Source organism: Dendrobates tinctorius, unplaced genomic scaffold, assembly GCF_039654945.1.
Source record: "Dendrobates tinctorius isolate UK_male_01 unplaced genomic scaffold, ASM3965494v1 ptg000029l, whole genome shotgun sequence".
In the NCBI taxonomy this organism is placed as follows: Eukaryota; Metazoa; Chordata; class Amphibia; order Anura; family Dendrobatidae; genus Dendrobates; species Dendrobates tinctorius.
Genome location: NW_027361697.1, coordinates 26,283,658 through 26,310,414, shown reverse-complemented (window position 1 = coordinate 26,310,414; position 26,757 = coordinate 26,283,658). Strand labels below are relative to the sequence as shown.

The window sequence follows — 26,757 nt, the reverse complement described above, 5'->3', positions numbered from 1 at the left end:
TAAGTAACTAGCCACTCTAGGGGGGCCGATAGTCCAGGCAACGAGCCGTACACTAGAAAATGAAAAATCCCTTCCTTAAAGCACCACTCCAGCGGTTTTTTTATTGCATCCCTGGAGTGGTGCTTTAATGAAAAAACAGAGGATTTTTAATACGAGGTAAATTGCAAAGTTGCTTGTTTTCATAAGAACCTTTCCCCACCACACAGTGATTGCTGATGGATAATCCGGTCAGGCTGGACCTGTTAGGGGGGTTACAAACATAAAAAAAAAACAAAAAAAAAAAAAAACACACAATATTGGATCGCTCCCCTTTTACAGTCATCTGAAAATAAAAACTATGCAAAAATTGTTTGTTTGGGTTTTTTTTTTTTTTTTTTTTTTTACACAGTTGGTGTTGCTGTGCCAGTATATGTCTGATCTATAAAACTTATCAACTCACACACTAAACAGCGTAAAAGGGGGAAAAAAAGTATACTTCAAAAATGCCAGTTTTTTTCATTCATCATACCTCCCCGAAAAAAAAAAAAAACAATAAAACGCTTTTCAAAACATCATATGTCTCCCAAAATGGTGGCAATAAAAAACAAAAAGGTTACAGATCGCAAAAAAATGCCATGGTCAATTCAAAAATAAAGAAACAATTAATGACCTGGCATGGCACATACTGCACCCAAGCTATCAATTATGAAAAGTTTTACTTTAAAATTACAATACAAGAGAATTATTTTTCTTGGCCACCAGATGGCAGTATTGAATTAGAAAACAGTAACTATAGCTTCGGCTTTGAACATCCGGTAAAAATGATTTTTTCCCCCCCCTATGTCCATTGTTTGTTTTTCTTTTGTTTGTTTTTTTTTAAGGAATTGACTACAGCAAATGCTTTATTTTTGCATTTATATGCGCAATTGGAACCTCTGCACAGATGGAGTCATATTTAACAGGAAAAAAAATAGCATTGCATTTAACGCTAAATTTAAGTTCTAAATTTAAGGAATTGTCCATTTTAATGGCTTTTATGACAAGTCAATCAGATGTTATACATTTGGTAACTGGGGGCTAAAACCTCCCAGACAATAGAAAGTTGATGCCAAACTGGATAGTCAATGGAAACGTGGCTGTACATGGCAGTCTGCAAGAAACACCAGGGCCCCAATTCATCAATTTGCAACTTACTAAAGTCATTTTTTCTTTTTTTGACTTGTGGAATTCATAGTCATTTTTTGCGCCATAAGCAGGTAGCTCATGAATTTGGTGCACAAGCAGAAGTGTACTTTATTTTTGTATCGGACCAGTTTTTGGGCCTCTTTTTAAGTATTAAAAGTCTGGGGTTTTACCGTGGGCCCAAGCACTAATAGATAAGTATGGTAGTTGCCAATTACCTGCCAGTTGTGCCCAGTGCAGATCTCTGCCGAGCGCTCACTGACTGATGCTGCGGCGGCTTTCACCGACGTCACTTCGCAAGAGCACCTGATGGCGGGTGTGACTGCTGATGTCCTGCTCCCCGCTGCCTAACTGCGGGGAGCCAGCGGTCAATCAGCATGATGTCAGACAGAGCAGCCCAAAAGAAGAAGAGCTGCTGAATCGCCGGCAGGATCAGTCAGTGACCGCTCTGAGCAGGAAGTTATTAACTACCTGCCTTTTAGTTCTATGGCTCATAGTAAAAAGACTAATAGAATCCAGGACAACCCCTTTAATTGTACTGTCCTCTAAAGCTAGAAATGACAAGGCTCTAGCTAGACATAATGAACGCCGGTATACTTACCAGACATTGCCATCAATCCCATCAATACGTTTAGCGTTTTTGAGTCGTGAAGACATTATCTGAAAAGATAAAAAGAATTGTCATCAAAATATATCAGATTTGTATAAATGCTTAGAGATGAAGGTCTGACATCAGGAGCCAATATCTGGGGAGCACGGACTCGGGGGTTGTGCTTTGGCAGCTGCTGGCGCCTTAGATCCATCAGTAGAAGCCCTCGTTGAACCGCCATTTAGGAGTATGGCAAGGGAGCCCAATGTACAGCCTGGCGAGGGGGGCCCAATGTACAGCCTGGCGAGGGGGGCCCAATGTACAGCCTGGCACGGCAATTAAATTTATTAGTGTTTTTTTTTTTTCACTTAGGCCTGTTTCACACTTCAGTTCTTTGGCGTCAGTCAAAATCAGCCAATTTCCGAAAAAAACGGATCCGCCAAAAAAGGGGCGGATCTGTTTTTTTCCCCCATAGACTTACATTAGTGGCGGATCTTGACTGACAGTCGTCCGTCACACCCGTTTTTTGACGGATCCGCCAAAATATTACCGTCTCCCGGGCGGATGAGGCGGACTCTGCAACTTTTTTTATGTTGATGTTGATTATGTGGATCATTTTTAACCCTGAATGCCGTTCTGGGATCGGGAAAAAAAAATCTCTCTCCTTTTTTTTTTTTTTCCTAGGCAGCAGTTCCTTTAAAATTCAGCCTTCGCCGGATCCGTCAAAACAATGGTCCAGTGGCACACGGTGTGAAAACGGACACTGATCTGTTTTCCGCCATTTTCACAGATTGCAACTGGCATCAAAAAACGTGTGTGTGAAACAGGCTTTAATTTAAAAATAAATTACTTGTAGGATGCAAATACATGTAAGTTTATCAATGTCACCGCTTAAGGAAAGATGGGCAGTCCGGGAGAAGCAAAAAGTATACGGCAAATCTTTAGATTAGGTTTGGAAGACTGAACCTTGAAAGCAAGCAGGGTAAAAAGGTGATGTAAACCTCACAAAAAGTAACACTGAAACACGGATTTGTGGTAATGAGATGCAACAAATTCATAAAACACAAAAGGAAAGAATACAAGGAGATTGTCATGGTTAGGACATGGTTAATATCCTGTTCTCACAGGGTTAACTTTTGCCGGCCTCTCTCTGGATCTGGGAGGGGTATTTATACTCACTCCAGACTAGCATTCTCTGTCAGCTATACTGTTATTCTAGCTGTGTGTCTGACCGACCCCCCTGGTGTGCGTGTATTCTGCATTGCTTGTTTGATTCCCATGTATGACCCGGCCTGTCCCCTCACTCTGAACGCCGTCTCACGTTTTGGTACTATTGTCTTCTCTGGTTCTGACCTCCTGGCTTGGCTATTGTTACTCAGCTACCGTTTGCCCCTATTGTACCGTCTATTGCCCGTTCTGGTTTTCTGATCTATTGCTACGTCCTGACTATCCGCTCTGTCTAACCCTTTGGTACTGTCCTGCTATCTCGTGCATTGACCCCGGCTTGATCTGGTTTCCGCCCCTGTCTATGCCCCTTGGTAACTTGTCCCGTAGTTACCCTTCTAGGAGTTTCCCTGCAGCTCCTAGCTCAGTGGAGCTTAGGCCACGCCCCCAGCAGTCACATGCTTCAGGTCCTGATAGTTTGAAGCACGCATTGTCACCGCTGCTGCCCTGCTCCACAGGTATCTTTGAGCACTGTTTTTGTACTCCGGACATGCGCACTGGCTCAGTGAGCGAGTGTAGTGCGGTGTTCCTGACAGAGATCACATCCAATGGAAAAGATCAGTACGGTTAAAAGCGCTGAAATGAATGGAGGGAAGGGGCGTCCACAGCAAGAAAGACGGATACAATCACCAAACCTAGGACCACAACATTTAGAAACCAGAAGATCCAAGGCAGGGCGTTTATCAAGGAGTCAGAGTATATGGAATTAGGATACATTTGTGACGCTCATCACTACTTTCGGACAAGCTGTGAGGCTGGATAGTCAAGAGGTTTGGGGGTCAAACCAAGAGAGCTTGTCATAAATAAAGGGATAAGGCAAAGGCGTAGTCAGGTCACAGCCTGAGGTCAGAATACCAGGAAGGTAGCGGATCAAGACAAAAGGGCAAGGCAAACGGATGGTCAAGGCAAGGTCAGGAAACAAAGATCAAATGCAAGCACACGCCATTTGAGCAAAGCTACAACTGAGACTAATTGGAGGCTGACAGACAGCTAAATAGCCAGGTAATCACTAGAATAGCAGTTACATGGTGAAATTCCGGCATGTCCCAGCCTTGATTGGGCAGATGAACTGTCACTCAACATACTGACAGCTCAGCACACCCTGGCCTCCAATCGGATGGCTGAGCTGTCAATCACCATACTGACAGCTCAGCACTCCCCAGTCCTGGACTGGACGGCTGAACTGTCACTCACTGCTTCCAGGACACCGATAGGAGGAATCGTGACAACATTGTTCCATAACAGGGAGGAATTACATTAGATGCCTATTCACAATGTCCCCTCTTGTATAGGAAGCCCAACATGACTAACGCTCTTGGTGACCCCTGGCACTGTGATAAGGATTGTTTTTGTTTTTTGTTTTTTTAAATACATCTAAGCAATATAAACACTGATGTAAAGAAATGAGCTGGGATTAGGACTGGATAGAGTCATGGATCTAGCAGCTGACAGGTTCACAATGGACATCTGCTGCCGACTAAGCTGTCTTATATCATAATGATGTATCTATAGGACAGAAGTCTATTGGAAAAGCAAGAACTGATTGATACTTGAAAACAAGACACAACTCAACATGTATTACTAGGAAAGTGCCCCCCACAGCGCTGGTCACAGTGCCTGATGGACGAGTCCTCGATTCTCTCAAGTCCTGAGCATGATAATGAGACTAATGTGACAGTAGGAAGGATTAGGAACATCCAGCACGCGATGGCCCAATCTCCCAGTTCCATAGAGGACTAATAACTCCAGCTCCCACTGTAGATTGCTGTGCTCGACATGTCGTGATATTACCGATGGTTCAGTACTTCGGCCTCCTTCTCTATAAGCTTGTATGACTTACTTCTTACCGGAGCAGTTGAGGTTTCCACCGCCTAATAACTGCACTTACCGCTAAGTGAAGCAAATCTAGTGGCGCAAAAACTGATTAAAGGAACGGTCAGCACAGAATGACTGTTCAAACCAAGCACAGGCGATCGGTGCGGCCAAACATATAAGTGCACCTTGCCACCTGCTTGTTTTCCATCTATCTACACCCTTTTCCGGCTCAATAAAAACAAAGCTTTCAAACAAAAGAAGAATGGGGTGGGAGAAAGAGGGAAAACAAGCAGGTGGGAAGGCGCACTTGCACTGAGCATCTGTGCTTGGTTTGAACAGTTGATTTGGCAGGCAATCTTTGCGTGTGTTGAGCCTGTCTAACAGCCGCTAGACATGCAGCTGCGGGGACTAGAATATATTATTTGAGCACACCCAAGTCACTCGGTTAGCACCCAAGCATGCTCAGTTAACACCTTATGCCAGCACGCTTGCTCATCACTAGTCCCCACCAATTCTGGGAACCAAGGAGACGCCAAGTTGCGGTGCGTTTGCTGATCTGCTAACAAGAAACTTTTTTTTCAAAGTACCGATTGTTTTCATGCTACTTCGTAAAAGGACTTTTAGAACAGTGCCAATTAACTGGTTATATGGTCTACCAGCATCGGTAGGCCGGATAAAAGAAGTTACCAGCTGACAAATGAGTGCTTGCCTGTTACATAGAAAAACTGTCGGTTCTAATCAGACTTTGATCAAAGTCACATCAGTTTTTATTGGAAGCGTAGAGGAAAAAAAAAAAAAAGAAAAGTTTCTCTATCTGCTCCATTCTGTCAGTTCAAGAAAATCTTTTTTATTTTCACAGACCCATAGATTTGCATTGCTGATTTTGATCCGACACTTTGGTGCAAGGTAAAAATATAAATAAATAAAAATCGGACATGTGCACATCCCCAGAGAATATCATCTGTACGAGTGCTAGCCGTGAAATCCACCTAGCATTCGTTAGAGTATCAGAGCCTTTATGTATAATTGAGCTGATCATTGGGAATGAATGGCTCGTTTGACCGTTTATCAGCCATGTAAGGGGGTCTTTCAAATCGTTATTGTCTGTAGCCCCCCTGGAAACAGGCGATATGCCGCTGAATATGCAGAAGCCGAATTGGGACCAAACTCTGGGAGCAGTATTTCGTTGTCACCAATACATTTTGCATTTATGGTCTTGAAAGCGTGAAAGACTAAATTATGGACTAAGCTTACACAGATTCATATTCTTGGAAATATGAAAACTATGTAAATTTCTAATCACCGGCCCGGAAACAAGGAACATGACACACGGGGTCCTGTAATTAATGTGCATCGTTCTCCGCATCTCTCGATCTCCGGATTCTCCTCCAGCGTTTCCCGAAATGGACACCGGCTGACGATGTTCCGGCCGGTTAGGACGTGGAGCGGACGGCACATCTGGCCACAAATATTTACAGTACAAGAAACAACAAAGAGTAAATTCCACTGACCTCCCCGCGGCGCTCCTGTCCATGTCGACATGTTGTAAACATTATTATTATTAGGTCTGAATAATGGAAAAATTACACTCAAAAAACAACAACAATAAATATCTCCCAGGAAAAGAAACAAATGGGATATTTCTGGTCACGGAGGAAACATTTGTGGTTCCAAAAAAATAAATAAATAACCCCTCCCCAGTATAATGCGGCACCAACACAGCCAGAATCAATTCTGCAAAGAGTCCATTGGAATAGTAAAAGCGATACATACTCCTGAGGTGGAGAAGCTGAGGAATGGAGAGGAGTGAACTGTCTTCAGCAATTGAGAGCCGTTCCCAAGGCGGCAGACAGCACGAAAAGCAATCATGCCTGCAGAACAGGTCAAGAAAAGAGGCAGAGAATTAGGGGGATGGTGACGCAATTAAGAAGGTCATTATTAGAAATCGCACAACCAGATTATATGAATTCAAGGAGACGTATCGCCGGGTCAAACGTTGCCAATTTCTGCTCGTATTTTACTTCCGCTACTCAAAAGTATTCCGATTTTATTTATTTTTTTGTAAAAATCCACCATACAGATCCAGAGAAATTGGCCTTTTTATTGGTCTTACGAGGAGGCGTGGCTCACAGGATCCTCAGGGGCGTGTCTTTAGGCTGCTCCGCGTTGATTACCCTGTGAGCCACACCCCTTTGGTAAAGACCTTAAAAATTAACACAATCAAAAGGCTCCTGTCTCTGGAACCGTATGGCGGATTTTATTAATACAAGTAGGGGGGTAGCGGAAATAAAATAAGAGCAAAAACAGGTGATGGGTCCTCTATAAGCAATAGCAAAGTATTGTATGACATGTCCCTGTACCATATACACAATAGGGCAAATCAATATTCTGGGAGACAATAAATGCTATTCCCAGGTATGACGGTTCTGGATGGTTTATTTTATATGTAGGACTATGAAAATAAGACAATCTTTATATCATAGCCCCGCTACCAAAACTTAATCCCCAGCCTCCATATCTGACATTACTGAGCCGTCTTCCCACGGAGGCGACTCCATATGTAATCCCTATTGTTCAATGTTCCCAAGAGAATTTCAATTGATTTTCCAAAATATAAAGTCCGCCATAATGCCCTACACAAAGTGGAGGATACCGCTGTGAAAAGGATGACACTACCAGCTGACCACTCTGCCTGCCAATGGCACGGACCTCCACGGTTGGGTTCATTTATTTTTACATGCATATGTTTAGGGCTTAAAAAAAAAAAAAAAAAAAACAAAAAAAAAAAAAAACAACATTTTTGCATTTAGGATCCGTTAAACATGTTGTACCATTTGGCTTTTCCACACGCCTCGTTTCTTCGCGCTCAACTTCTGATCATAAATCAGCTGAAAGGAGGTGATGAAACGACAGACATAAGAGATCCCCGTCGGATCATAACGGCGAGCTCACTGACAGTTTCTCATTTAACTCGTTCTGCAGCCAGGAAAATGGTGCAAAAAAAAAAAGTTTGAGCCAGAAATACATGCAAAAAAAAAAAAAACGGTTACCAAAGATGCAGAAGGAGAAAGGAGGATCACTACTCACAACTTTCCAGGTCTCTAAAGCTGATTTCTTATTTTTTGAAAGGCCAGCAGAGATACGCGGCCATTACCTGCTTCCTCAGTAATGGAGGCGATACATGGATTTTTGTGAGTACTCACCGTGAAATCCTTTTCTCCGAGACGCTCATTGGGGGACACAGACTGTGGGTGTGTGCTACTGCCGTCTGGAGGCTGACACTAGGCATACAAAAAACAAGTTAGCTCCTCCTCCGCCGCATACACCCTCGCCCCGATAGCGGGCGGAAACCAGTTTAGTGCAAAAGCAGTAGGAGAACATCCAAAAATTAGCCTTAATGCAGAAAATCATATGTCTGAAAAAGGACCACCCTACATTAAATAAGGAATTATATTAATTAAATAAACAAGAGCCAACTGGCTATCAGGGTGGGTGCTGTGTCCCCCAATGAGCGTCTCGGAGAAAAGGATTTTACGGTGAGTACTCACAAAAATCCATGTTTCTCCTTAGTCTCATTGGGGGACACAGAGACTGTGGGACGTCCTAAAGCAGTCCCTGGGTGGGAGGACAACTCACCGATCCAAGCCGCATGCCCTCCTGTCTAAAGGTGTGCCACTGCTGCTTGGAGAATCTTCCTACCCAGGCTCGCATCCGACGAGGCCTGAGTATGCACATTGTAATGCTTACAAAAAGTGTGCAGGCTGGACCAGGTTGCTGCTTTGCATACCTGCTCTGCCGAAGCCTGGTGCCGAGGCACCCAAGAGGCGCCCACTGCCCGAGTTGAGTGCGCCCCTATCCCTGTTGGAATCGGTAAGCCTCCTGAATAGTTAGGCGAATCCATCTGGCTATAGTTGATCGTGAGGCTGCGAGACCCTTCCTGCGCCTTTCCGGAATCACAAACAACGAGTCCGTCTGGCGAAAAGGTGCTGTCCTTGACACGTACCTCCTGAGAGCTCTTACCAGATCTAAAGAGTGGAGCGCCCTTTCCACTATGTGTACTGGCGCTGGACAAAACGAAGGCAGAACAATGTCCTCATTAATATGGAAAGAGGACACGACCTTCGGCAGAAAAGGCAGCGGTGGTCTAAGGACTACTTTATGCTTAAAAAAAGGCAGAAAAGGAGCTCTGCAAGATAATGCTCCTAACTCCGAGACCCGCCTAATGGAAGTTATGGCTACCAAGAATACAACCTTCCAGGAGAGATACGACAATGAAATTTCCTGTAATGGTTCAAACGGGGCTTCCTGTAGGGACACCCAGGACCAGATTAAGGTCCCAGGCGTCTATGGGTGCTCTATAGGGGGGCACCAAATGAGAGACCCCCTGAATGAACGTCCTGACCTGCATATTGGTAGCGATCTTTCGCTGAAAAAGGACCGACAAGGCCGAAATCTGCCTCCTAAGAGAACTTGGCGCCAACCCTGCGTCCAGGCCGGACTGCAGAAAAGCCAGGATGTTGGGGACCGAAAAGGATAATGGCGCAACCCCGTGTTCTCGACACCGATGAAAGAAAACTTTCCAAGTGTTATGATAATTTTTCGCCGAGGCCGGCTTCCGGGCGCTAACCATTGTCGCAACCACTTCACGCCCAAATCCCGCCTGGGTCAGAATCCAAGATTCAACAGCCATGCCGTCAAACACAGGGCTCCTAAGTTCGGGTGGCAGATTGGCCCCTGAGACAGTAAGTCTGGCCATTCCGGTAGACGCCAAGGCACGTCTGCGAGGAGCTGCACTAGATCCGCGTACCATGCTCGACGGGGCCAGTCCGGGGCCAGCAGCATTGCCGGGACCCCCTCTGTCTTGATCTTTCTGATGACCCTTGGGAGAAGCGGCAGTGGGGGAAACAGGTATGGGAGCCGAAACTGGCTCCACGGTAGGACCAACGCATCCACCGCGATCGCTCGCGGGTCCTGAGACAGAGCGACAAATGTGCTCACCTTGGTGTTCTCCCTGGACGCCATCAGATCCACGTCTGGAGTCCCCCACCGTTGGCAAATCTGCTGGAAGACCTCGGGGTGAAGGGACCATTCCCCGGCCGCGACGCCCTGTCGGCTTAGGAAATCTGCTGCCCAATTTTCCACACCTGGTATGTGAACTGCTGAGATTACCGAGTGGTGCCTCTCGGCCCAACGGAGCACATGCTCTATCTCGCGCATGGTTGCCTTGCTGCTCGTGCCTCCCTGGTGATTCACGTACGCCACTGCCGTGGCGTTGTCTGACTGAACTCGGACTGGGCGTCCTGCTAGCAAGTGCTGAAAACGCTGCAGCGCCAACCGCACCGCTCGAATCTCCAACAGGTTGATCGGAAGACGAGCCTCTTGAGGCGACCATTGCCCCTGGGCCGTGTGATGCCGGAATATTGCCCCCCCAGCCGAAAAGACTTGCATTGGTCGTGATCACCAACCAATGATCTGGGGGAAAAGGCTTCCCCTGACGAAGAGAGGAGTCATGTGTCCACCATTGAAGCGCCCGTCGAACCTGAGAGGGCAACCTGCACTGATGATCGAGGGAGAACGGACTCCCGTCCCAAGCCGCTAAGAGAGCATGCTGCAGGGGACGGAGATGAAATTGAGCAAACGGAATTGCTTCCATCGCCGCCACCATCCTTCCTAGAACCCTCATCCCGAACCGGAAAGTGTGAGGGCCCGGTTGTTGAAGGCTTCGGACTCCCTGCCCGAGCCTTGTCCTGAGGGAGAATTACCAACCCTCGGGAAGTGTCGAAAATCATCCCCAGGAATAAAATCCTCTGAGCTGGGGTAAGGGAAGATTTCTTCCCGTTGATCAACCATCCTAGGCGAGATAGGGTATCCAGTGTGATGCTCAGTCTCCTCGCATGCCCGAAAGGACGGCCCCTTTACTAAGAGGTCGTCTAAGTACGGCAAAACCACTATGCACCGAGAATGTAGAAGGGCCATGACGACCGCCATCACTTTCGTGAATATCCCAGGGGCCGTGGCGAACCCGAAAGGTAGGGCCACAAACTGAAAATGCCGGCCCTCGATTGCAAACCGAAGGAACCTTTGATGCGGGGGAAAATTAGGGATGTGCAGGTAGGCATCCTGGACATCGATCGATGCCAAATATTCTCCGTGCTCCATGGACGATATGACCGACCGGAGAGATTCCATGCGAAAACGCCTGACCCTGATGAACCTGTTCAGGAGCTTTAAGCCCAGAACCGTCCTTACTGTTCCGTCCTTCTTGGGGACTGCGAACAGATTGGAATAAAATCCTTAGGTCTTCTCGCACTCTGGTACAGGGACAATGACCCCGTTGCGCCGCAACACCTCGATGGCACCTAGCAATGCCTCTGCCCGGGATTCCGTTTTGGGAAGCCGGGAAAGAAAAAATCGTCTTGGCGGATCTTTGACAAACTCTATTTTGTACCCGGAACACACTAATTCTGCCACCCATGCGTCGCGCGCCACCGCGACCCAGACGCGGCAGAACCTGCGCAGACGTCCACCTACTCTGCTGTCCTCGGGTACTGGATGCCTCGAGTCATTCCGCTGAGGGCTTCTGGGACCTGGCCCCCCTTGATCTGGGCGGGCGGCCCCGCATCCTACAAAGCGGGTTGGTTTTATACGTGACCTGACGCTCCTTGTCTTGGCTATAGCGAGCTGGGATGGAGGTACTGGCCGCTGCCATCCACCCGGGGGCCACGCCATTAGCCGCATCCAAGGATGCATTAATTAAATAGTCACCCGCCATCGCGATCTGACTTGCTATCTCCGCCACTTCCGTCGGCAAATCTCTATCCTGTAGGACCTTGTTTAAAGAATCTGACCATGACATCATGGCTTTGGCTACCCATGTTGCCGCAAAAGAAGGAAAGAGCGCTGATCCCGATGCTTCATACACCGAGTGAGCTAAACCTTCTATGAGTCGATCCGTGGGGTCCTTAATGGAAGAACCGCTAGGTACTGACAACAAGGACCTTGAAGCTAGGCGTGACACTGGGGGATCCACTACCGGAGATTCCGCCCATTTTTTACAAAGTTCTGATGCGAACGGATATCTCGTTTCCAGCGTTTTTTGTCCTGAAAAACGTTTGTCTGGACGTTCCCTATGCCGCTGCACTATATCCTCGAACTCAGGATGAGTGCTAAATACTCTATGTGGTCTCCTGGTCTTCTTAAAGGATACCTTATGACCTGCGGTTAGGGAGACATCATCGTCAATACCCAGAGTCTGATTGACTGCTTCAATAAGACTGTCTACCGTCTCCCGGTACCCCGAGGTATCCAGGTCCAAGGACTCTTCCCAGTCATCACCTGAACTCTGCTCGCTCCAAGAAAATGGTGACGGTGAGCGAGATGTCGCACTCACGGATGCTGAGGCACCAGAGGGGCCAGGAGACGCAGTACGGGCTCTTTCCTGTGCGTCTGCCTAGAGAGTGTGCGGCCCCTGCAGGCCGGAGGCTCTTGTGAGGTGGATGACCCCTCCCAAACAGGCGAGCCATCATCTCTACCCCTATCCAGGGCCTGAAGGGTCTCAATCGCCTTCGTGAGCGAAACCATGGACCGAGAGTGATAACGCCCATTCTGGGGGATCCAGACCCCTGGGATCTGTCGCAGGGGAGGGCTCCTGGGCGCGTTCAGAGTCGCAGGCTCCACATAACTTAATAGTTTGCGCTCGTGGGAACATCACCCCACAGGAAACGCATGCAGGATAAAGGAACGTGTGCGTTTTCCCTTTCCCAGACATACTGCTGGCGTCGGCCCACACACAAAAAAACCCTTAAAGGTTGGGGGGGGGGGGGTAGGCGGAGGGGGAGGAGGGTACTGTGTAGTGCCCTAGTGTGGCTCCGGGACGGGGTCGCACTTACCCGCTCCTGCGCGTCTCTCCCCGTGCTTCAGTTCGCGCCTCACTCCTGGTAGGCTGCGATTCCTCTGTGATCGCGGCCTACCCTGCCTTGCCGCCGGGGCCTCAATTTAATCCGGCGCCCGCCCTGGAGATGCGTGGCGGCGCCGGAAATGACGTCACACGCAGGGCGGCGCTTCCGCCCGCGGCCCAGGCCGAAGCCGCGGGCTAAATTTAGAAGCGGTCCGCCCGACCGCTACCCCGGCCGCCCGCCTCCCCATGCCCGGCTGACGACGGGGGGCGGCGCCGGAATTGACGTGCGCCCAGGGCGGCGCTTCCGCCCGCGGCCCAGGCCGAAGCCGCGGGCTAAATTTAGAAGCGGTCCGCCCGACCGCTACCCCGGCCGCCCGCCTCCCCATGCCCAGCTGACGACGGGGGGCGGCGCCGGAAATGACGTGCGCCCAGGGCGCCCGCCCTGGAGATGCGGGGCGGCGCCGGAAATGACGTCACACGCAGGGCGGCGCTTCCGCCCGCGGCCCAGGCCGAAGCCGCGGGCTAAATTAGAGCCGGTCCGCCCAAAGATTGCCCCCCCCCCCCCCCGGCAGACCGCCATCCGGCTGCAGCTCCCCAGTCTCCCGGACCGCGCCAATACCCGGAGGGAGGCGAACCAGGTTAGAGAAGCGGAGGGAAAGGTGGGTGGGGAAAGTGTGCCTTTCCGGAAACGCTGCCCAGGGCCCTCCACTCGCTCCAGCACATACCTGAGGCACTCTGTTTAAGACGGTGCAGGCACCCTAGCTCCAACCGCCTTGCCGGGGCGAGGAGAGGGACCGTCTGCTGCCCTGCAGCACCGCCGTCATGCGTTGGTGGAGTCATGGGGGCCGCACAGACTAGTCTTGTGCCTCTGTGCAAGCCCATGGTTTCAATACCTAGGGGTGGACAGGGCTAAGTCTGGCCTAATGTCCCACGTCGCGGGAGAGGAAACGTGGAGGGACACTCGCACGTGGTCGCCCGTTGCTGGTTTGGGGAAATCGGATCCTTTCAATAGGATGCGTTGCCCCTGTCTTATCTTCATAAAACAAAAAAACAAAGAAAAAAATAGATGTCTGGGGAAAAGTCCCAGATATGTCCCTCGGTGCGGGAAAGGATACGCGGAGGCGATACTCAACTCGTGCTCGACCGTTGTTGGTTTGGGGAGATCGGACCCTTTCTATAGGATCCGTCGCCCCTGTCTCCTCTTCAGGGTAAACTAGAGAAAAATAGTCTGGAGAGATCCAGACTGCGTGTGCCTCCATAAGACACTAAGCAAAAACTGGTTTCCGCCCGCTATCGGGGCGAGGGTGTATGCGGCGGAGGAGGAGCTAACTTGTTTTTTGTATGCCTAGTGTCAGCCTCCAGACGGCAGTAGCACACACCCACAGTCTCTGTGTCCCCCAATGAGACGAAGGAGAAAAGTAGGCTTTCAGGGTCATCCAATATTTCTACTGTTCCCGTCACGAGCCTGAAGCACTAATGGCCTCTGGAGCCGCGCTACATCGGCATGCACACGACTGGCGTGTCGTATGTAGAATTAAGCTGCAAGTGACGACATAACCCAGCGAGGCACAAGAGATATATTCGTACACCAGGGGGCAATACTGGAGGGCAGGGACATATTTCTTTAGGAATAGTCATAAAAGAATTTTTACTTTGAAACATTTGCCAAAAAAAAAACCAAATATTAGTTCTGGATCATGTGATGTTTCCATTATTCCACCTAGAAATGTTTGAAAAAAAAACTGACAACTGGGTGGAGAATTCGCCTTGAAAAAAAAAAATAAGGAGCGTCCCTGCACAATTTAATATTGTCGTCACTACCTGAATAGACAGAACGTAGGGGGCTGGGGACCCAAACAACCGCCAGTTTACTCCCATTTTTCATTTCTGCTTTCAATTTTTTTTCTCCTCTTCTTCCAAAACCAACAACTTTTTTTCTTTTTTTCCATCAATACAGTTGTGCACAAAAGTTTACATCCCCCAGCAGAATATTTGCTTTCTTGACCTTTTTTCAGAGAATATGAATGGTATCATCAGAACTTTTCCTTCACTCATAGTTAGTGGTTGGGTGAAGCCATTTATTGTCAAACTACTGTGTTTTCTCTTTTTAAATCATAACGATGACCCTGATCAAAAGTTTACATACCCTGCCGATTTTGGCCTGATAACATGCACAGAAGATGACACAAATGGGTTTGAATGGCTCCTAAGGCTGTGTGCCCACGTTGCGTTTTTGTAAGCGTTTCCGCCGGCTCAGACGCTGCAGAAAGGCTTACAAGATGCTTCCAATTAATTTGCATGCATTTTTAGCTTTTTGTGCCAATCCATGCGGTTTTAACCGCTCAGGAATTGCTTAGCGGCTAAGAACGCAGCATGCTCATTAATTTCTGCATAGCTGAGCGCTTTTAGCCTTCCCCCAATGTTCCCAGAAAACGCGTGTCAAAAAACGCGACAAAAACCGCGCAAGAATCGCGCGGAAAAAGACGCTCGTTTTCTGGGAAGGGGGATGAGATTCCTGAGCGTTTAAAAACGCTAGCGTGGGCACATAGCCTAAAGGTAACATCCTCACCTGTGACAAATGCCAGGAAAATTGTTCAGGATGCAAAGAAAAACCCACAGATAACATCAGCTGAAATACTGGACTCTCTGGAAACTAGCGGTGTGGCTGTTTCAAGATGCACAATAAGGAGGCACATGATGAAAAATGAGCTGCATGGTCGAGTCTCCGGAATAAATATTCTGAATATTCATTTCTCTTAAATAGCAGCATACGTGACCGCCGGCAGCAGCAGGAAGGCTCCGGCTGACACTGCGCGCGACTGAACAGCAATGAATACTTACTGCGATGAACAGTCCCGGTAAGTATTCCGGCTGCTGTGCTCTGCTTGTGAGCAGCTCATAACTTCCCTGCCATGCGCTGCTTACAAGCATAAAGCAGTTGCTGGCACCGGAGCAGGACACTGCAGGGGAGCGGAGGAAGGCAAGCGTAATGTGTTTTGTTTTGTTTTTTTTAAATCTTTTCTGATGGGGCCAGTCATACCAGGATAAGCATTATTTATTATTATTTTTTTTTTTTTTTTTTTTTTATATAGCGCTAACATATTCCGCAGCGCTTTACAGTTTGCACACATTTTCATCACTGTCCCCGATGGGGCTCACAATCTAAATTCCCTATCAGTATGTCTTTGGAGTGTGGGAGGAAACCGGAGTGCCGGGAGGAAACCCACGCAAACACGGGGAGAACATACAAACTCCTTGCAGATGTTGTCCTAGGTGGGATTCGAACCCAGGACTCCAGCGCTGCAAGGCTGCAGCGCTAACCACTGAGCCACCGTGCTGCCCTGGGGATGGGGCCAGTCATACCAGGATAAGGATGGGGCCAGTCATACCAGGATAAGGATGGGGCCAGTCATACCAGGATAAGGATGGGTCATGTATACTAGAACCAGGATGGGGCCAATCATACCAGGATAAGGATGGGCCATGCATACTAGAACCAGGATAAGGCCAATCATACCAGGGTAAGGATGGGGCCAATCATATCAGGATAAGGATGGGCCATGCATACTAGAACCAGGATGGGGCCAATCATACCAGGATAAGGATGGGCCATGCATACTAGAACCAGCAAGGGGCCAATCATACCAGGCTAAGGATGGGGCCAATCATACCAGGATAAGGATGGGCCATGCATACTAGAACCAGGATGGGGCCAATCATACCAGGATAAGGATGGGGCCAATCATACCAGGATAAGGATGGGCCATGCATACTAGAACCAGGAAGGGGCCAATCATACCAGGATAAGGATGGGGCCAATCATACCAGGATAAGGATGGGCCATGCATACTAGAACCAGGAAGGGGCCAATCATACCAGCATAAGGATGGGACATGCATACTAGAACCAGAATGGGGCCAATCATACCAGGATAAGGATGGGCCATGCATACTAGAACCAGCAAGGGGCCAATCATACCAGGATAAGGATGGGCCATGCATACTAGAACCAGCAAGGGGCCAATCATACCAGGCTAAGGATGGGGCCAATCATACCAGGATAAGGATGGGCCATGCATACTAGAACCAGGAAGGGGCCAATCATACCAGGCTAAGGATGGGGCCAATCATACCAAGATAAGGATGGGCCATGCATACTAGAACCAGGAAGAGGCCAATCATACCAAGCTAAGGATGGGGCCAATCATACCAGGATAAGGATGGGCCATGCATACTAGAACCAGGAAGGGGCCAATCATACCAGGATAAGGATGGGACATGCATACTAGAACCAGGATGGGGCCAATCATACCAGGATAAGGATGGGCCATGCATACTAGAACCAGGATGGGGCCAATCATACCAGGATAAGGATGGGCCATGCATACTAGAACCAGGATGGAGCCAATCATACCAGGATAAGGATGGGCCATGCATACTAGAACCAGGATGGAGCCAATCATACCAGGATAAGGATGGGGCCAATCATACCAGGATGGAGCCAATCATACCAGGATAAGGATGGGGCCAATCATACCAGGATAAGGATGGGGCATGCATACTAGAACCAGGATGGGGCCAATCATACCAGGATAAGGATGGGGCCAATCATACCAGGATAAGGATGGGCCATGCATACTAGAACCAGGATGGGGCCAATCATACCAGGAACAGGATGGAGGCCAATCATAGTTGGACGAGATGGGGACCCTGCATACTAGTATAGGGATGAGGGGGAACATTCCTACCAGGCAGGATAGGGATGATGGCAGCCATGTACACCAGGATAAGGATGGGACCAATCATAGTTGGACGAGATGGGAACTCTCCATACCAGTATTGGGATGAGGGGGACCATTCCTACCAGGATGGGGATGAGGGGACTATATTTACCAGGATAGGGGTTATCTAATATATAAAGCTCAATGTGGGTGTGTTTGTACGCGTGTGTGTATGTATGTGTGTATATACCGGGATTGGCATCAGCACCATCGCAGCTACAGCCACAAAATTTGGCACAGTCACACGTCTGGACCCCGAGAGTGTCCTAGGCTATGTTGTGAGGTGAAATTTTAACCCCGCGCGTTCCAATTCACCAAACAATTTTGCCCCTATCTACATAATGGGGAAAAAGTGTGTGTATCAAGCCCCGCCCCTCATTATGATGTCATAATGGTTGCCATGGCGACGCTGATGTCATCATAGGTTGCAAGCCCCGCCCCTCATTATGATGTCATGTTTGCCATGGCGATGCTAATGTCATAATAGAAAACCTACAAAAGACAAAATGAAAAAACCCTGCTGTAATTAAATAAGTAAAAAGCAAAAGTGCATTTAAATCATACAGAGTTCCCAGTAATACTGTATTTGATCAAACATAGCATAAAAGCCGTCCCACCATCGACAAGGTGACTCTGTGGTCAGGGCGGTCCTACACTGTCTAGTATTAATAACCTTAGCATGTGTCAAAGTTGACGTCTGTGTGAATAAGGGCAGACAAGGACCGGGTCCCAACCACCAGTCAGCCTTTAAATACAATTTCCAGCTCAGGAGAGGGAGGCCACACCCCAGCTTGCACAGAATGCAAAAATACAAAGAAAAAACACAAAAATTGAGCTTGGTTTGAGCTGGTACACATACAGCATATAATGTCATAATAGGTTGCAATGGCGAAGATGCTGTCACAATGGTTGCCATGGTGACGATGATGTCTTAATAGGTTGCAATGGTGACGGTTATGTCATAACAGTTGCCATGGTGATGATGTCATAATGGGTATATGGGCACGTGACTATGGGATGGAGGATGTGTGATGGGTATATGGGCACGGGACTATGGGATGGTGGATATGTATGATGGGTATATGGGCACGGGCCTATGGGATGGCGAATATGTATGATGGGTATATGGGCATGGGACTATGGGATGGAGGATGTGTAATGGGTATATGGGCACGGGACTATGGGATGGTGGATATGTATGATGGGTATATGGGCATGGGATGGCGAATATGTATGATGGGTATATTGGCATGGAACTATGGAATGGAGAATATGTATGATGGGTATATGGGCACGGGCCTATGGGATGGTGGATATGTATGATGGGTATATGGGCACGGGACTATGGGATGGAGGATATGTATGATGGGTATATGGGCATGGGACTATGGGATGGAGGATATGTATGATGGGTATATGGACACGGGCCTATGGGATGGTGGATATGTATGATGGGTATATGGGCACATGACTATGGGATGGAGGATAATTATTTGTTATAACTAACCACAGTTAGTTACTATGCCCGGGCAGCGCCAGGCTCTTCAGCTAGTTAACTATAGAATTGACAACAATTTTTGCTTGTTGTCCCCCCCCTAATTTCCTCCTCTAAAACTTAAGTGCGTCATATTACGAAAAATACAGTAATCCCGGCCTAGGATGTGCAAAATTCATTAAAGGGAACTGTCAGCTGTTTTGGCAGATATAAGATGCGGCCACCACCTTTCAGGGCTTATCTACAGCATTCTATAATGCTGTAGATAAGCCCCCGGTCCGACCTGCAAGATAACAAAAAATATGTTTTATTATACTCACCTGCAGGGCGGTCCGGCGCCTCCCATCTTCTTGCGACGCCGCCCTCCTTCTTGCTTCCTCGCTCCTGGCATTGCGCTTCTGCGCAGGCGTACTTATCTGCCCTGTTGAGAGTAGAGGAAAGTACTGCAGTGCACTGGGCCTCTCTGGCCTTTCCGGGCGCCTGCGCACTGCAGTACTTTCCTCTACTCTCAACAGGGCACAAACATACGCCAGTAGCGCGATGCTGGGAGCGAGGAAGCAAGCAGGAGGGCGGCGTCGGACCAGAACCTGCGACACCCATCGGACCAGACCGCCCCCCAGGTAAGTATACTAAAACTTATTTCTCTTATCTTTCAGGTGGCACCGGGGGCTTATCTACAGCATTATAGAATGCTGTACATAAGCCCTGAATGGCAGTGGCTGTATCTAGGGGCCAAAATAGTTGACAGGTTCCCTTTAAGAGATATGCGCCCCTTTATGAATTTGGCACATCTTTTGACACCTGTGGGCCACAGCCAGAAATGTTACTCCAGACATGGGGCAGACATAGATTTCTGATGTAATTTAGGCCACTTTTGGGGGGCGTAATCTAAAAAAAAATTGCCAATTCCACATCAGAGCAATCTGGGGCCGGAACAAAATTCTGGCACATGTTGATGAATCCGGGCCACAGTCCACGGCCAACATTACAGAACATGCTTGCCTTGAAACGCGTTTCACAATAGAACATACGAGGAAGCAATCGTGCAGCCGGGGTCTGATTCCTGGTCCCTGCAGTCCTGGCAGCAGCAATCCAATCACCGGCCGTGCCGCAAAACCATGCCCCTTATGTTTCCAGCCTGAGCAGGTATTTTTGGGTGAAAAAGGGGCGACTCTACGCGGCTCAGGCTCCATACACACATACCCTGGGGTGTGACGGACCGATAAGTCCAGGGGGCACTGACAGGGTCCTCATTAATCATCAGGAGAGGCGTCAGGTGCTCTCTACTATAAATATTCACCTATAGGAATGTTATAGGGGCCGACTCCCCAATACTTAAAGGGGTGTTCCAGTCTATCTGGAGGATCCCCCATACAACCTACTAACAAGCCCATGAGGACCCAGAGACATACAGAGGATGCTGCCCGCAGTGCCCACCAGTTACAGGCAGAGTGCATGACACAGCTGCTGCAGCACATCTTGTCACAGCACAAGGCTACTAATACTTACTGGCTGCGTCCTTCTATCCCTGTGAACTTCACAGCATGAGAGGAAAGGGAGGGCGCGACAGTGACAGCACAGTTGATAGGAGGAAACTGTGAGTGACGGCCATATCAGCCAATAGCAGAGCTCCGCTATGAGCACCGCCCCTTTTGCTCGTTTTCTTTTCTCACAGGTGGACGCAAGTTGAGTGACAGCCAGATCAGCCAATAGAATGATGCACTTGGATCACAGCGAGATTCTATTGGCTCTTGTGTCTAGCGATAGTGAAGGGAGTAGGAAGCAGCGAGTGACAGAGGCCACAGACAGATGGGATGGATGTCAGCTGAGCCATGTAAGTGAAAGCTCCTAGGTGTGTCTGTCCGGCTCCACTATGTTGACACAGACGCCTCCAGGCTATAGTCAGTGCGTCGCGGTATATACACGAGTGATAGACGCACTATGTCTTCGCTATCTAGTACGGCTGTATTCAGGCTCTTGTCTTACGTGACTCGGGAGGCTCTAACAGTAATATGTGGTCAGTCTCCTGTATAGCTGTGTAAAGATACATGGAGCCATTACAGCCAATCAATTTAAAGCTTTCATTTTTCTAGCATATGTTAGAAAATGTAAGAAATGATCTGATTGGCTGTTATGGGGCAACTGTCTTTTTTTTAACTGTCAAGTGGAAACCTAATGGTTGCCCATAGCAACCAATCACCACACAGCTTTCATTTTAAGAGGACGGTAAGAAATGAAAGCTGCGATGTGATTGGTTGCTATGGGGAACAAAGACAGGGCTGTTGTACAGTGTTTCATGAGTGTTGTACAAACTTGATGCAACTTTATCAAACACACAGAGGTGTACAGACTGGCTACATTGTCATTCAGAATTATTATGGGGATTCTTGACTTTTTTTTTTTTAAAGGAAAGGAGCATCAATATCCACATGGCGTGGAGTTCGGACTCCTGTCGCTGCCTCTGATCAGCCGATCTAGAGGAATTGTCCATCCTCGTGGTTTTGATGACCTGTCTGTAGCATAAGTGATCACATCAGATGCTCAATCAGTATCCGGCGCCTTCACCGATCAGCTGTTCTCAGCTCCTACCAGATGTGAGCGGCCAGTGTCCTGGAAAGCGCGGCTCCAATTCTTTTGGGTATGAGCCACATTGCAGATTTTGGCAGCAGCCACTAATACAGAGTGAATGGAGCCGTACTGTGCCGGCTGATCGGTGGGGATGTCACACAGTCATCGTCCTAAGGGTACCTGCACACGCTGCGGAATCTGCTGCGGATTCATCCGTGCGGATTTTGCAAAATCTGCAGATAAATCTGCAGGTCAAAAGACCTGCCGGTTTATCTGTGGATTATCCTGCAGTTTGGCCCTGCGGTTTCACCATCTCCACAATGGTGGAGATTGGAAACCGCTGCGGAATCCGCAGCGGAATCCGCAGAAAGAATTGAGATGTCAATTCTTTCTGCCGTTTAGAAACCGCAGATAATCCGCACGGAAAATTCCGCAGCATCTGCACAGGGGTTTCCATTTCCCATAGGGAATAATGGTACTGTACACCGCAGCAGAAACTGCTGCGGATCCGCAGCAGAATCTGCAGCGTGTGCACACACCCTAATAGTCGTATACTCCCAGCAGGTCATCAGTGTCCTCAGGCCGTGCCATCCCTCCTAAACTATGTGCACTCGGCATCTTCTAGACACTATTGTGCCTGTTGAGCTTTGGAAACAGAAGACGTTTCAGTAGAACGACGGCGGTATTATTCCTGAAGCGTCTCCTCGGTCTTTTTTGCAGTGGTCGTATAGCTGCCGTTTTGTTTTTTTTTTGTTCGTTTCTTTAAACTGTGTGTATGTATATATACTAGTTAAGCCTGAAGAAGGGCCCGGTCACTTGCGTCTTTTATCCATTTCATGGCTTTCTAAGCCTGAAGCGGTTAAAAAAATTTTAAAGCAAACCTGACACCAGACAAAAACCGCTATTAACATGCAGACATGGGGTTAATCTACAGATTAATGGCATTATTAACCTGTCCGGCGCCCGCACTTAGCCCAACGCTGCCGAGTTAATTTTCTCCCTGCAGTGTTCGGCTAAGTTCGGGCTATCAACCTGTAAATTAACCCCATATCTGCATGTTAATGGCGCCATCTCTGGTGACAGGTTCCCTTTAATGCGTACCTGACCGTTGATCCACTGGCAGTATTTATCAGGCACTGGCTGTACAATCTCAGCCAGGTTTGTTTGACTCTGAAACACTGCAGTGCCTCAAAGAAATACATACTTTAACAGACATTGGGGTCTTATCAGTACAAGAGACGAGTCGAAAAGGTGGTCACCTGCCCGCTCTGGATGCCAACACTGTAGCAAACATACCTGGCTGAGATCATACAGCCAGTGCCTGATACATGCTGCCTGTGGTTCGGGCATGTATCGGCTGTCAGGTTGCCTTTAAAAGCCCTATTCTACATTACTTAAAGGGAATCTGTCAGTAAGTACTCTCTCTTGCTCAGAGTACTTAACGCCTCATTTGCATATGCATTAAAACACTAATTACTTTGGAATGCAGCAACAGATAAAAGATATAAAGATGTCGATAGGTTTACATTTTAAAGATCTGCATTCCCCATGTATGTGATTTGGGAGGGGGAGTGGATCTTACTGATAGACTTCCCATAACGTGTACTTATACTCAACTGTCTGATTATTATATCTTTTTAGAGGACCATTGATTCCATGCTGCTGTATGAGAAGGGGTAACATACAAAACCCAATACAAATTGATGTGAACAAATTAACAGTGATAGTCTGGTACAGAGGAGAGAGGGCCCGGCCCTTGCGGGCCTGTTGCAGTCTATAGGGTAATGGGGAAGGAGTCAGTAGGGTAGAGGGTTGCGGCAGCTCCTGTGTTGGTGGTGTGGTGGCAGCGGGGTTAGTATCCTTTCTTGAAGAGATGCGTTTTAAAGTTCTGTCTTATAGTTCTGAGTGGCGGATAACGGGACGTGTTTGGGCACAGAACTCCAGAGGATGGGGGACACTCAGGAGAAGTGTTGAAGGTGATTGGGTGAGAAGCCTATAAGTGTGGAGGAGGTCCAGGAGGACCGGAGATTATGTGTTGGAAGATATCTGGCGATTAGTTTGGAGACAGGTTGTGGACGGCTTTGTAGGTATGATGCCCAGAGAGTTCCTGTACTTTCTATATGAATCTCCCCTTACAACATCAGCCTTTTAGTGGGGGTCTGGAGACGGGCACCTGTACTGATCAGCCATTTATATAGGAGAGGTTATGCGGGGATGACGGTTCCATCATCAACTAAATGCACAGTACGTCTCTGTTATAAGTGTAAGATGATGGGAGTGTGCAGCGGCAGACGTGTATATTACTTAGCCTGCTATATAAAAATCACCTACTGTGCCAGTCAGGAAATGTGCCCATTACACCGCGCCCAGTCCATGGCTCCTAATGCATAAATGCTATCATCATTAAGGTTTCCTTGTCTCGCAGACTCAAAGCAAACAGCTCCATGTCTCCGCGTCCTTTACTGTAATTAGGGATATGTGTGGTTTTGCACAGACTGTAATGGCTTCTTCCAGTGATGAGTGGTGGCTTTTATCTCCTTCAGAGCCAGCTGAGACCTTCTGGACCGTTCTTGCCTCTCGTGTGGGGCCCAATCTGTGTGTCTTCGGGTGACTTCTTCGCACCCTTGATTTGCTGGCTCAATAGAGGAGGGTGGGATGTAGGGTGCAGTCCTGGTCAGAAGATAGAGCGGCCGGGACCACCCTACGGGCACATATTCTTACAACATTAGTAACGCTTGTTAGTAGATTTAACCACTTCTGCTTTCAAGTTTTGCAACTTCTTTCAGATCAGTACGTCTCTGCCGCGAGCAATTGGACACAAAAGCCAGTCCAAAGTCATGTAAGCATTTTGCATGGAAGGCTGTATGTAGCACATGCTCTAATTTTCCAGTCACGTGTGCAATAAGTTATGGATTTCCAAGTCTATACAATGGCTTTTTTATAAAGGGCTGTTGAATATAGCAGCAAGATTATATAGCTTCAGAATGACCCTGAATGTCCCGAGAAAAGCATCAGGAGATTGCAACCCCAACATCCATCGGAAGCATTCCTGGAAGATGCGCCTGCCATTATTAAGTAGAGAGGCGCTTACACTGTGGCACCCATGGAGGAACCCAATAGACACTTGGAGCACCCGCCATAGACGGAGGTATAGATAAAAGCACCTGAGCGCTGGTGGAAGTGCAGCCATTATCTACGACAAGACTTCCATTCTTTTGATCTGAAGCTGTGACACCAACGATGATCTGTGTACCCCACTAACTTATAATGGGGTTCATTTGGGTTCCAATTTGGAGACCATTGTTTTGACTGCATGCAGCGCTATTTTTTCATGTCAACTCATTAAAAACTGCCAACAGAGCTCCAAACCTCAACATGAACTGCGGCATTTTATGTCTTGTTTCTAGCTGATCTCCTCTTTTTTAGGTGGGTGGGGGGCTCCGTGTAGAAGCTAATTATCACAATGGCGTACTTAGTTTAATGTACAGTTTTCTAGGTTCGATTATTTCCTATAGGAAATCTCCAATGCTGTTCATACAGTCGCAGATGTTTCCATAAATGACACGTCACTTTTTTTTGCCCAGAAACTGTAGTAGTCACACAGGGAATAATTCCTTAGATGCACATTTGATAATCTGATGTAGAAATCCTCCGTCATGAGTTGGATCCTTAGGGCTTGTTCACTTGCTGCAGTTTTCATTGGTAAGACATGCTGCAGTTTACAGTACCAGCCAGTGAATGTATATACAGTATATCCCGTACTGAATCACAGCAAAGTAACGGGCCACCACTCAAAAATGCAGCTATACTTATATAGAAGGGCATGAATAACCCAAAGAGAGTAGATTAAACCCAAATAATTCTTTATTAAATAATGAAATATTCATATAACAATATAAAAACCGGTGCTGCGGGACAGGCTATACACCATACCAGCTAAGGCCTCTTTCACACAACCGTATATTTCCGGTACTGGAGATGTCCGTGTGTGTACTACGTGTGGCAACCGTGTGCCGCATCAGGACCACACGGACAGCCGCCGGGGAAGAAGCGCTACTGTAAGTGCTGTTCCCCAGCGGCAGGTGCTGAAGCCGGCTGTCATCATTCTCCCCTGCTCTGTCGGCGAGCAGAGGAGAATCATAAGCGTTATATTAACGTCAATTTGTCAAAGTCCTGCGCAGCTTCAGGTTCCAAGTCATAATACGCCTTTTGGGCCTCACCGGAAAGAAACGGGGCAATCAGGCCGGCCCATCGTGCCTTCGGCCATTTTTGTCGTACCGCCGTCCGTTCAAACGTGGTCAGGTATGCCTCGACGCCATCTTCGGTCGTCATCTTCTGCCAGTACCGACTCACGTGAATCACTCTCGACTCGGCTTCCAGGTTAACCTCATGTAGGCTTGCCAGGCGCTGCGCCACCTGCTGGAGAAGCGAACGATCGGTAGCTGTCATGTCCACCAACTCCTTCAGCTGGGCCATCATCACCCGATTAGCTTCTTGCTGGACGGCGGTGGACTGTACCAGCGCTTTCACCACGTCCTCCATGCTCATGCTTGCAACGTGATGCCCGCGTTCTCCACCACAATGTGATAAAACACTCCGGGATCGCCTTTGCTGGGGTCAAAGGTCACGTGCGTTCAGCATGAAACTCAGGCGCAGAGCTGGGATTCGGGTATAACTGACACTGGGTCAGGTTTATTAATGATGAAAGCAATGCAAAAGGAAATAAAACATAAAACAAATCCTTGCCTGTCCGGCACTAACTAAACAAAGTACAACCTAACTACCAACTGGCAGGCTTCTCCCGTCCAGCCAAACCACAGTTGCAGTGGGCACTGCTTCCACTCACGTGTGTCTCTCACACAGACAGGCTCTCTGTGTTCCCAGGCTGAGACACTCACACAACCACCTGGCATCCTTTTATATCCACCTCCCATTATTCATTAGCAAGCAGGTGCGATACTGACCAGACTAGGCCACATAGGAAAGGAATCTGGGCGAGATATACCTGCCCTCATCCACTATTCCCACATGATTCTCACAACACATACAAGGTCTATATGAGCACGTACATGTGATGCCGTGGATTGTGTGCCGTCCCAGAAATCCTGACGCACGTTTCGCCCTTTCTTCATTAGATCTGATCGCTCTGTTCTCCTGATAGCTGACACCATATCTGGTGCTGTCTGTCTCCTAGAGCAAGGCCCACCAACAGGTCATGTTTTCAGGAT

General features: G+C 48.1%; 2 protein-coding genes across 3 annotated transcripts in view; one reads left to right on the top strand and one right to left on the bottom strand.

Annotated features, from left to right (window-relative positions):
- Window positions 1-20,545, bottom strand: part of KYAT3 (kynurenine aminotransferase 3) — a 61,840-nt gene extending 41,295 nt beyond the window's left edge. The window contains exons 1-3 of one of the 2 annotated variants that reach the window (XM_073571489.1): window positions 20,471-20,545; window positions 6,563-6,660; window positions 1,763-1,821 (exon numbers count right to left, since the gene is read on the bottom strand). In XM_073571489.1, the coding sequence (XP_073427590.1) occupies window positions 1,763-1,821; window positions 6,563-6,658 (155 nt within the window). In that variant the 5' untranslated portion in view covers window positions 6,659-6,660; window positions 20,471-20,545. The remainder of the gene's footprint in view (window positions 1-1,762; window positions 1,822-6,562; window positions 6,661-20,470) is intronic. The other variant, XM_073571490.1, reaches the window with a different exon arrangement.
- A 125-nt stretch (window positions 20,546-20,670) lies between these two features.
- LRRC8B (leucine rich repeat containing 8 VRAC subunit B) overlaps window positions 20,671-26,757 on the top strand; it is a 57,011-nt gene continuing 50,924 nt past the window's right edge. Inside the window, exon 1 of the mRNA XM_073571488.1 lies at window positions 20,671-20,795. The gene's annotated coding sequence lies outside the window, so the exon portion shown is untranslated. The remainder of the gene's footprint in view (window positions 20,796-26,757) is intronic.